The sequence below is a fragment of the Taurulus bubalis genome (genome assembly GCF_910589615.1).
Source record: "Taurulus bubalis genome assembly, chromosome: 11".
NCBI classification, from domain to species: domain Eukaryota; kingdom Metazoa; phylum Chordata; class Actinopteri; order Perciformes; family Cottidae; genus Taurulus; species Taurulus bubalis.
This window is the reverse complement of record NC_136599.1, coordinates 18,985,162-18,997,294: the sequence shown is the minus strand read 5'-3', so window position 1 is coordinate 18,997,294 and position 12,133 is coordinate 18,985,162. Positions and strand designations below refer to the sequence as shown.

Sequence of the window (12,133 nt, the reverse complement as noted above, 5' to 3'; positions counted from 1 at the left end):
CAACACTAAGCCTGCTCTGAATGTTGGCACTCAAACTAAGCTCAACTATACTCTTAGAGGTATTACAGGTTATGAAAAAATCCCCAAAATTGCAGTGTGTTCCTTTTACAATCCAATTCAGCTCAACACACACTCTACGGGGACAGAAAATACATATTTTGGGCTAAAGTGTATTTTCTGACCTCAAAACCAAACCCATGAAATCCCTCTAGCATGCTGATCTGTACCACTCTGTAAGCTATATCCACAGCAGGGATATGCACATGGCAGTAGCATTTAATAGTGGATGAACAATATACTTCAGCAAACCCCAGTTTATCCATTTCATGCCCAAGCCTTGATTCTGTATTTTCCAGCACCACTCACCAGTTCTTGGTTGGTAGAGTTGGAGTCGTCTCCGGGGAAGGGGATGTAGATGGCTAAGGCCACACAGTTGGCAAAAATAGACAGCAGTATAAAGATATCAAACGGTCTGAAAAAGAAAATGTTAAGGACATTAATCTAATATATAGTGGTATTTAGATTTTGAAAGTTAGTGAATCCTTGGACAGAGCAGGGCTTCATACATGTAAGTTGCTTATGTTAATGACGGCATTTCTTATTTATATTGTGTATTTCAAGCTACACATACATTCATCAACCTCCCAACCCTCCATCCACTGCGCTATGAGGCAACCTATCCATACAAACAAACATAATCTCAAGCATCCATCCATTCAACCAGAGCCTCCATCTCCGGGCTAAAGGATACTTCCACTCCACCAGGCTGATGCAGGCCCTGCGGATCGGGTTGTTGAGGGTGAGGCAGAACAGAGCTCTGGGTGGCCTGCTGTTGGTAGATCCTCCCTGCTTTTTGCTTTTGGCGTACTGCTGCCTCTTCCTCTGTGCCAGTGAGCCCACAGGAGGTGGTCCCGTGGTGCAAACTGTGGGCTGCGAACTCATGTCCGGCGTCGCGACATCGCCCTGCGCTTGGCGAGCAGCACTAATGGCGGCATGCCAAGCGAGGACCGGGCTGACACCTGAACCAGCGCCACCGGAGTCCTGAACGCCACTGTTGGCCCTAAAGAGACCACAAGAGGAGCCGACGGGCTTGCCGGTACTATGCGGGGCATGCAGGGCCTCAGGGGGATGGAGCTGGTGCAGACGGATTTGGCTTTCTGACCAGAGAGCTGAGGCGTCACCGGGGGGAGCGGTCCTTTGGTTGCTGGCATGCTGTGCCCCTGGAGGAAGAAGGTGCGATCAGACACAACATGGTCATGACATTTAGAGATTGTGAGTATAAACATGTGCAAACATCATTGCTATGTATATTGCTGCCACTGTTTCATTTGTGATGCAACCACTGGGAGGCACCAAATTATACACATGGCAGCTTTACCATCAACAAATTGACCAAATTGTCATATAATGTTAGAATAAGCCTATAGGGATGTAATAATACATTTATATTCATAAAGGGCATTATCAACAAGGGGGACTAAATGTTTCAAGAAGAGGTCAAATAAAGTGCAATAACATGTCATAGAGTTGTATATGTCCAGACTGGAACATTTTACATTGTACAAAAACGTTTTACAGTGCTTATAATAAAAGGGGGAAAGGAAGCAAACAAACCAGAGTCTGACTTTCACAGATTACGCACTTGCTGTAAATTAAGTGATGACGTGTATTTCAGTTTAGAAGGTGATCTTATTTCTGTGAGCAGAGAAGTGCTGATTTTCATTTGAGCAAACGGGGAAAAATATTAAGACCTTTTGTTAGGGGACTTTAGATTTTAATTTTTGCAATTTTTCCAGATAAGAGCAGTGTAATTTCACATTAAAGCACTGCCTTGTACAACTTTAACGTACTGTCCACTGGTACAAATTAATATGAAAACTGAACTTTAAGGAGAAGATGTAAAAAAATAACCTATAGGCAGAAAAGTGAAAGGACAAAGAAGAACAAGAACGAGAAGAAGAGGAAGAAGAAGATTCATTTTGAAAGAATGTAGAAGAGGAAGAGAGCAGGACATACTGCCTTAATGAGAGAGACAGAGAGTCATTCAAATCAATGCAAACCACGAGTGAAAAAGACAGTGCCCTTGACACATTCACTTTGGTTCACTGCAGCTCTAGAGCAGAACACATTAGAGACAGTCACAGCTAACTATGGTGTTCAATAGAGCTCTCACACTGAGACGACCAAATGCAAACCACTAATCATTCATAAGGATAACTCTTAAGACTGAGTCAGAGGGAGGAAGACAGAGAGAGAAAGCCCCTCATGAACTAGAAGGGTGATTAAATGGCCAAGCACTTAAAAACTATTGTTTACAGAAGGTTTGCACTGACTACAATCTTAGATTTGTTCCCTGAATTTGACTTCTTTTATTTTCTTTCTTTTTTTAACTGTATTTTAAAAAGATAGCTCAACAGAAATTCACAATTTCTAATCTGAATGAGTAACTGCGGGACAACTGACTCTCATTCAGGACACAACATTACCACAGGTGCAAAATAACCAGTGCAACCTATTATTTAATGATGACAACAGCTTATCTGACCTATCTGGGATGCAATAGGAATAACCAGCAGCTCTGCTGGACATCGCACTCCTGTCACGCGTTGCTGGATGACAACTGTTGACTCCCTGCTGTTGTTCCCGACTTTACTTTGACCTGTGGTAGCTTTTTAAAACAGTACAGCGTTTTTAGAGCACTTCTTAAACATGAAACTGATTTTAAACGAACGGGATTCGCGTTACTTGAAAAGTTTATTTAGCGTCTCTCAGTTCATTGAGGGCGCGCACATCCAGAGCATTTTCCCCAAGCTGTCACGTGGATCTAAAACGTACACTTGGCCATAATGAGAGCGAACATGGTCAACCATTTTTAGGAGAACTACAGCAGCAACTCGTTTCCCAATGGATTTGGGTGACTGCTGTCATTACAATCACGCTGCCTAGAACAAGCACTCACAACGTCAATAGTCTATTCAATCTGTGGTCTCAAATAAATTAGAGGGAAAAAAAATCCCGCACACAGACACGATTCAGATGATATAAACACACAGATTGAACAGGCATCCAGAGAATAAACCAAACGAGCGCTCTCGCCCCCTCTCTCCCAGCGCTCCAACTCTCCTCCTGCGCTCCGCGCACCGTATTTACCTTCAGACTGTTCATCTGCTTCTTGCATCCTCGAATCCACATTGAAAAGGTCCGTTTTAAATCCAACTCATCGTTGGAACGAAAACATCCAAAGGTTTCGACGCGTGAGCCTGAGCCGAGCCGTCAACCTGAATTATAAAATATTTTCCGAGCGCAAACCCTGAGAGGAGCGCCAAACATTTTTGCCACATCCGGGTGCCCGCCTGCAGATTCACGGCGGATCCGAGGGGACGCGCAGACAGCAGCAGTCAATCCATTACTGTCAATTATTATCTGGACTCAAGTTACATCAATGTACAGTATAGCCGACTGGAATCACTTCCGAACTGAATGCACCTGTTGCCGCCCACTGAACGTCAAAAGCGCACATTAAACATCTCAACCCAAGAATGACGTCTGGCATTGCCAAGTGTTTTCAGACAGACAATGAAGCTCATGATTTATGCTTTAAACAACAATCATCAATTAGATGGATTCTATGCGGATACATACATCAAGTATTCTTCATAAAGACTTGGGCGATGACAAAAAACAACCAGGACAGACAACAAGAAGTCAGCATGTTTTTAATTAGTAGTTGCGTCATATTAACAATAAATTACGCCGCATGTAACACATGGACACAAACACACAAAGAGACGCCCACAAATTAAGGCCTCGTCTCCAAATCATTTTAAAAACAACAACTAAACAGCATTTAACAACATGTATTTAATCTGCCTCATATCAATGTTTCAGTTCAATGCATTGTCGTATCATTAGAATGTAAAAACATTCAGATGAGTCTCTGTAAATCACTCTGACTTTCCCCTGTCAGGGTTTTCTGAAAAGCAAGATAAACAGCATCATCAGGTTAGTTACTACATTCCAGGTCATTGGACTTACCCCGCAGGGGTCTTCCCCTTATAATGAACGGCATTCTGTCACCTGGCTTTTCTCTGGGGCCTCATTGCGCAGTTTTCTGCCCTCACTCCGTGGCGATTCGAGAGAAAATGAGTTGTCGGCGCTGTGCTGGAAGGTTACCAGTGATTGGATTACCTGTGCCGGAGGATAACAGTTTCACGGTAGAGCGTAATCCTCCGATTATATATCCTGCTCCAATTTTCTCCCAACAGAGGCAGGTGGGGCAGCTGCAGCTCAACTGGACCAATTGACCGAGCAGAGAATTGTATGTTTATCTTTAGACGTTATTTCTGATGGATTCTTACAAACTACTGAGTTATTTTAGGCTATATTTTGGTCACTTGCCTAACAATTTGGCATTTTGGCATGCGTAAAACAAAAAAAGGCCAAATTTAACTAACAGAGATCTTGAGTAAATCCACTTATGCAAACAACTGTCACTTTGATTGAAACATACACATAAAGGTTCGCAGAGAGATTGGACCCAAACATAGACCTATTGCAGCGCAGCCCCGTGGTGTCGTTATAGCATGAAGATACTGGCAATACATTCTTAGAAAATTATTATATTATTTTTTGAAAATCAAATGTGCCTATATTATAACTCTCTTTTAGTGCAATGGTTGTCTTCTTAAATAATACGATTTATGTTCTGAATTCATTTAATTGAATGTAATGTTTCATCATTGCCAGGTTTGCATCTTAAAACAAATATGTTTTTAAATCATCAATTTTATTTATTTTGTTTTTTTGTAATATAACCTGTGTAATACGACTAAGGTTTTAAGGCCGCCTGTCATTTACTAAAAGCATTTCTCTTCTTTTTTTTAATGGCACTTTAACCAAATGGGAATGACCTATTTTGCGTTGCAGATTAAACGGAAAAAAATAAACCTCTGGTAAACTTTTTGAGAGCCATGATTTCCGGTAACAGCGGAAGTCACAACGGTGCCCTCAGAAATCCGTCCGTGTTGGAGCAACAATCACATCCAAGATGGAGACCGTTAACACTGGACAAATGATGAGCCTAGCAGCTCTTCAGAGACAAGACCCGTACATTAACAAACTGCTCGACGTTACCGGACAGGTGGCTCTCTACAACTTCAACTCCAAAGTGAACGAATGGGTGAGTTAGTTAGAAGACCCGAGACAGCTTGTTAAAGTCTTCAGCAGCATGTTAAGTATGCTAGTATGTATGCTAACGCATGATTAAAACATTCATGAACACTAATGTGTTGGTATTTGTCAAACTGTCATATATACATATATGTGGATGATTACACTGCTTTATTGTCAACAAGTTAGTTATCTAACCCGATATGTGTGTTAACGCTACCAGAGCTAGCTCAAGCTAGCTCATGACGTTGGTCGCTATTATTCAGCACGTTTTGGATCAGCGGTTGTTGTTGTTTTACACATGATGTCACGTATCATTTCAGGAGAAGACCGAGATCGAGGGCACCCTGTTTGTTTATGCGAGGTAAGCACGTGCCGTGTGGATAACGTCAGCTCTCAAATACGAGCACCGCGAATGTTGTTTACTTGTGACAACGTTTCTTTGCGCACACGTGTAGGCCGCAGTCTTTGTAAACAAACATTTACTGCACACAGTGGTTCTCTATTACACATCATGTAATTGTTTATGTCCACAGTTGAGTTGTTCGTTACACTAAATTAAAGATTTACATACTAGGTGATAACTTTTAAGCATGCCGATTTGTTTGCCATCCTCTTTACGTTCAGTTCTTTTTTACTTGATTTAACTTCATAGCCATCTTTAAGACATCATGGTAACTTAAAATACCACATGAAAAAATAATACATCAGTTCGTTATTTAACTATTTTAATTGACTTATCAACAATGAAAATATCTGTCATCTATGTACATTTGAAAAGTGATTATTTATTTAAGATTACTTTACAATATATTAATTTAGATGAATAGAGAATTAACTAGAAAGTGCTCGTGTCAAGTCATGTGAAAGCTGTTGTGAAGTGTGACATGGGATGTTTTGTACTGCCAGAGAATTATCTGACAGCGTTTGCAACCTTTGCTCCTCCAAGGTCTGCCTCGCCTCACCACGGCTTCACCATCATGAACCGACTGAGCACAGAGAACCTGGTGGAGCCGATCAACAAAGACCTGGAGTTCCAACTGCAGGATCCCTTTCTTCTCTACAGGAACGGCAACTGTTAGTATTTTGTAGAATAAAAGCTCAAACAAGCTAAAAGAGTAAATCCCATAAACAGAACCAACATATTACCGTGTCAGGGTTTATTTACTGAAATTAGATGTGAGAAGAGACTATTACACTATCCACTTTTTAATTTTTTTAATATACATAGTCGCATGTGAGGCCCAGTCCAATGCCTATAACTGACAAGTTTTAAGAATCTGCACGATGAGAAATGTGAGATATTGTCCCGTTGAAAATGCTGATCGGTGATGTGATGGCTTCATCACAAATCTCAGGATTGTTTGTCAGTGGAAATATCATGATGTTGTATTTTCTTTCTACCGAATCATCCGTTTCTGTTAGATTTCTGCTCAACTACCACAAAACACTTCTGTATCACAGAAGCTTCTGTCATGGAAATGTACACATTGTGCATATGTCCTGCTAGTAGACAGCTGCGTTGGCGTTATTAACATTTAGTATCACACACAAACAAATGGAATAGAATATAATGGTACCTCTGAAAATGCCGAATAAACAACTCCCCAACGTTCTCTGGAACATCTCCTTTCCCTTCTGCTTGAAGTCATTTTGGCTTCTTGGAGTCGCATTTAGCAAGAAAACTTCTTCTGCAGTGTTTTTCCCACTCATGGCCTCAGACAAGCTGACCAGACGGCAACAGTTTCAGCTTTGTTTTGTCACAGTCAATATCATTCTGCATGCGGGCAACGGCCAAAAAGATCCATCTGTTTGATTTATAAATCCAACTAGTTCTTGATATACATTTAATTATTTAAGTTGTGTTTTTACTGATTGCCTTATCCAGAGAGGTGCCTATGCTGCAGACAGAGTCCTTATACAAACTGTTCTGCAGAAGTGCGTTGAAAAGTGATGAAATTCCTCAGATCTTGAGAAAGTAACTGACAGCGCTGCCACCGAGGTAATCTATTAGAAGTCTGAACAGGAGTTTCATTACGGCAATGAATAACGAATTAGACGGCTTTCCCATTTGTTTGCTTATCAGAAAAAACAGCATGGCCAGTGTCAACGTCAGAGTAGACTGCTCCCCTTTTGGACTTGGTTTGCCCCTCAGCCTGCCTGGTATGGAAGACATGATGTAATTTCTTGTTCGTATTCAGGCCAGAGCAGCTTCTCTGATGCTTCACTTGAATCAAAGTGCTCTTGTTGCCATTTTTACTCCTGAGACTGGGTTGAGATGTAGGTTACAGTTGTTGCGTGAAATACTGCTTGAAGATATTCCTCTACTTTTGGTGGAGACGTTTCAAGCAGCGGTCGGTCACCTGGAATACAGGTCTTAATTAATTTTCTCTGGTCGTGTCCTCCCCTGGTTGACTGCTTGTGTAGTTCCTTTCAGTCCATTAGTGCTCTTCAATAATGCAACTTACTGGCTGAGGATCCTTTTGGTAGATTTCAGAAGTCAAGTGGTCGTCATGTAGAAAGTCTTGCTGCGCTCCTGCGAAGGTCTGGTTGTTGTGAAATATCTTCAAGATGGTTCGACGACTCCTCCCTCTGCGTTGAAGTAGGAAGGGCCAAGACGGAGAGATGGAGGCTGAGCACGAGCAGGATTGAAGTTTGATTCAGAAGTCCAACACAGGGAGGAGGGATTATTCAGAGAGACGGTGATATAACTAATGGTTATTTGAGTCTTGTCCTGGTGAACATGCTGCCTGAGGTTCACAAATGAACTCAAACGTAGAGAATGCTGTTTAGAGAGACCAGTGTACTTGGACACACACCTGTTTACAACGCGCCATATTCCCCTTGGTCGCAGTTGATGCTGCAGGGAGGGAAACATTCAGGTTGCTAGGTTACCTCAGCCTCTTGAGGGACCTTCAACACACCAGTATTTCATCACATACGCACACAAATGATGCACAAGCAATGTAGAATCAACTAGTTATTGTTTCAGCAAAAACTGCTGACATACCGTTTGTTTTGTATTTTTACATTATATTGTGCAACAAGTAGTTAGTTCCTTTTGAGTGCAGGTGATAGGCTTTGGCAGTAACCTTTGGTGTAACTGTATTGTGATGATGTGATCATATTTTGTTATTGGTTAAAATGTATGGTTTGTTCTAAAAGTTTTATGTGGGAAGAGCTTCATGATAATATTTGTGATTTTTCTTACAGTGGGCATCTACAGTATTTGGTTCTATGACAAGAGGGACTGTCACCGCATCGCTCAGCTGATGGTCAAGTAAGAAGCCGGACATGTAAACACTGTATCTGTGTTTGGATGAGATGGAACAGTACACGGATGGCTCTACAGAGTTTTTCACCCATTACCTGTTAGCTTAAGAAGCAGCTCTGCTCTCATTAAATCCACATTTGACAAATCGGTGTGTACGCTAAATGTCACATTTTAACTCTCCCTCAGGATTGTCAAACAAGAGGCGGACTATGCCCAGAGAGAGTCGCCAGAAAGGGCAGTGCCAGGGAGGACCAACGGAGTCGCAGAACCACGGCCCATCGACATCCTGGAACTGCTCAGCAAAGCCAAGGAGGAATACCAGAGAGTGAGGAGGCAAACACGCATAACATGTTATTTATGTTCTAAATTAGAAAAACATCAGTACTGGCCATGGTTATGATACAGAACCACTAATTGTCAATGCAGATTATACAAAATGTGAACTTTGATCACAGGCTTGAGTAAGAATGTAGCATTTGTAGTGTATGCCTTGTCCAGTTTTTAGTCTACGTATTTATCCTCTGGCTCTTTTAGAAATAGCATTTCATTTGTTTGTGTGACGCAGGCTCAGGCAGGTGAAGCAGATGTGTCTGCAGAGCCGAGTGTGAAAGCAGCTATCAACACAACAGTGCATGCGCACAGCGCACCACAACCTGAAAAGGTACAGGCATTACACAAACATCAATGCAAAGCTATTTATTAATTTATCCTGTTAACGCCTACATACTGCGACCCGAGGAGGACACGGTTTTCATTTCAGGTGTCACTGTGACCCCATATAAGGAGTATTTAGCTGCAGAAATAAGTTGATTATGTGAGTTATGTTGCAAACATACAGTTAAAGTAATCCAACCTTCGGGTTATATATGAGGCACAGGTCTGATTTTAAAATGTTTTGACAATTGAGTTAGACAAAGATAATTTCATGAGAGCAGACAAGAACAAATGTTGATACAATAGTATGCAAAATGCTTATCTTGAGCCTAGGAAATGAATCAGGAAGGTGTTGAGCACTGCCTTTTTGTGTTAAGTCTGAGGTAAGCCGGAGAGTTTAAGCATTGAGGATATGGACACACAACGTATATCCATTTTCACATAATACTGATCTTGCCCATTTTGGTTGGGTTTATAATAGGTGATTTTTATTTTGGTTCCAGCTTCCAATTTGCAAACTACCGGACCTGTTAAGCTCCAACCCTAACGAATCTCTTTATTTTCATGGTCGGCATCTTACCACTAAACCACTTGGGCTCACCTTAATATTCCCTCCCCGTTAGATTGTCTTTTCATTTTTCAATAAATTGCTCTATACATGAAATAACATAAAATACTGAACGATGCCAATCTTAAATCAGTCTGTTGTGGCATCCTCATATTGCTATTGACAGAAAATCAATCAGCAGCTGTTTATGGATTGATTTTCTGTCAACAACGGTTTAATTCCCACCAAAGCTCACACGTTTGTTCTTTTTACTCGCCAGAGCTCTCATACGATGGTGAAGCAGATCACAGTTGAGGAGCTCTTTGGCTCGTCTTTGCCCAAGGACCCCCCTCTACCCACCATGATGGCACAGAACACCACCACTGCTTCCAGTGACAGTGGCCCCTCCACTGCTTACCTCCACAACCAGTCTTATCCCACTTCAGCCCACCAAAACCCACTCTTTCCTCCCCATCTCTCAGCCCAAGTCCCTGGCCTGCTCCCAGCTCCGTACGCGATACACCCCAGCCCTGTTTTCAGGTCAGTGGTACCGAGGTCTGACCCCCAACCTCGGTGTTCAGTCTCCCCGCTTATGGTTCTTCCAGCTGGCTCAGAGGCGCGTGGTGCGCCGCCTGTTCCTGCAGCACCATCATCAGCTCCTACTGCATATTTAGGACAGGAGATACTCAACACTCTCAAAGCGGCAGTGCCCTCTGTGAACTCGGACATCCACAAGCCCATGCTCGCACCCAACTTCCTGCCAAGCGCGCTGTTCCCACCCCACAGCTTCCAGGAGATGGGTGTTTTTTCTCAGCCTCCAAACCTGATCCAACCAATGTCTGTGAGTTCAATGGTTTTCTTAGCAGCAGTTTTTGTGGATCTGTTTGCTGGTATTAACCTCATCAGAGTCTTATAAAGCAATGAATTTTATTATAATCCAACATATAGTTGGTGCTGTTTCCTCTCTGATCCTCTCCATCTTTCTTTTTCTATTCTCAGGCTGTCCCCATGAGTCCAGGTCTTGCTGTTCCAGTGTCGCCGATTTCTGTGCTTCTCTCCCCCAGCGCCTTCCAGCAGTCCATCAGTAAGACGCCAGCAGCAGCATCGCTGGTCCCTCCGTCACCCGCCGAGTCCTCCTGCGCCTCTGTAGGAGCTTTAGAGTCTCCACAAGTAGCCTGCAGCAAAATGCAGCTTCAGGATACTCTGATTCACCTCATTAAGGTACACAAAGGGTGTAAAAAGAGTATAAAAACTCTTAAGACAAAGCTGCTCTTGACTCAGCATTAAAATTTCAAAATGTAGAGACTCTAGTGTAAAGTTAAAGGGTTGGTTGACCCAAATTACAAAAACATAAAATCCTGGTCAAATTTCAGGGTGTAAACTAAAGCTGCCTTTTGACCAAAGAAACCAGTGATTCAACTATATTCCTAAACAGTACGGCAAAAAACTGTCTCTGCAACTTGTAGACATATTCTTTCCCAAAATAGGAAAGCACAGTGTGTGATTGGTATCCCTATTGGGAAGAGGGGTTGATGTATATTTAGCGTAAACAGAAAGTTTGTCCATTTCCTTATCTTGCTCTTTTTTAAGACTAAGAGGGAATGAAAAGGGGGAGGGGGGTGTGGTCGAGCGAGCTAGAGAGAGAATCGTAGAGAAGGAGCGACAAGAGAAAAAAGCCAGTGACGTAAAGAAAATAAAAACTGTATTTGCTGAAGTATTCGTTGCCGTCACATTCTAAAGCTGAATTAAATAACCACCAAGATAAGAGATCTATTTTGCAAACGGATCCCTCTTTTTAAATCCTTTATGACATCCACTCAAACATCAGTGGCACAATAGTAAAAACCTTCTCCAACACCATAACTGCGTGTTGGGTTTTTTTATGGGTGAAAATTGTGGATAAAATGCTCCCGTTTTAGAGAGCTGTCTTACTGCACTGCCCCAATATGGCTGAGGTGAATGGAGTTTAATTTGTGGTGCTCACATTATTGAAAAATGTGACTAATGCAATAGTAACTTGTCTTTCCATAAATGTGTCTATGTTACTCTGGGTAATCTACAGGATACTGTCTTCATTGGAACTCCTTTCTGCTGAAGAAATGGTTCCAAAGAAAACAATTGCCTATATGTTAATAACTAACTGAGACTCTAATTCATAAAAGATATGCTGCTGTTAAATTTGAAGTGCTTCAATGGGAATCAGTAATCTGTTTCAAAAGTCCCACATTAAAAATGTTTTAGCCATATTTTACATTGGTTATGTTTCCAATGAAAAGGTAGAGTTCCAGTGAATGTCGTGCTTGTTCTGTATTTGCTCACATGTGAGGTTTGTTCATTCCTCTCTCGTTTACTTCCTCCCGGTCTAGAACGACCCAGACTTCCTTGGTGCCATTCATGATGCTTACCTGCAGAGTTTGTCCAAGGACCTCAGCAACATGAAGCTATAGTCAACGTCAACCATCACCACATTCACCTTCAGTGCTGCGACC

The 12,133-nt window shown here is 42.0% G+C and overlaps 2 protein-coding genes across 2 annotated transcripts in view; one reads left to right on the top strand and one right to left on the bottom strand.

The window, feature by feature from the left end:
- cacna1db (calcium channel, voltage-dependent, L type, alpha 1D subunit, b) overlaps positions 1 to 3,178 on the bottom strand; it is a gene marked incomplete at both ends in the record, with an annotated part of 76,073 nt that extends 72,895 nt beyond the window's left edge. Inside the window, 3 exons of the mRNA XM_079225919.1 lie at positions 367 to 472; positions 752 to 1,220; positions 3,151 to 3,178. Coding sequence (XP_079082045.1) covers positions 367 to 472; positions 752 to 1,220; positions 3,151 to 3,178 — 603 coding nt within the window. The remainder of the gene's footprint in view (positions 1 to 366; positions 473 to 751; positions 1,221 to 3,150) is intronic.
- A 1,836-nt stretch (positions 3,179 to 5,014) lies between these two features.
- Positions 5,015 to 12,133, top strand: dcp1a (decapping mRNA 1A). The gene is made up of 9 exons (XM_079225673.1): positions 5,015 to 5,179; positions 5,493 to 5,533; positions 6,119 to 6,246; positions 8,383 to 8,449; positions 8,630 to 8,768; positions 9,009 to 9,104; positions 9,925 to 10,485; positions 10,644 to 10,865; positions 12,011 to 12,133. Exons 1-9 carry the CDS (start codon positions 5,048 to 5,050, stop codon positions 12,089 to 12,091), a joined length of 1,467 nt encoding a protein of 488 aa, XP_079081799.1. The 5' UTR covers positions 5,015 to 5,047; the 3' UTR covers positions 12,092 to 12,133.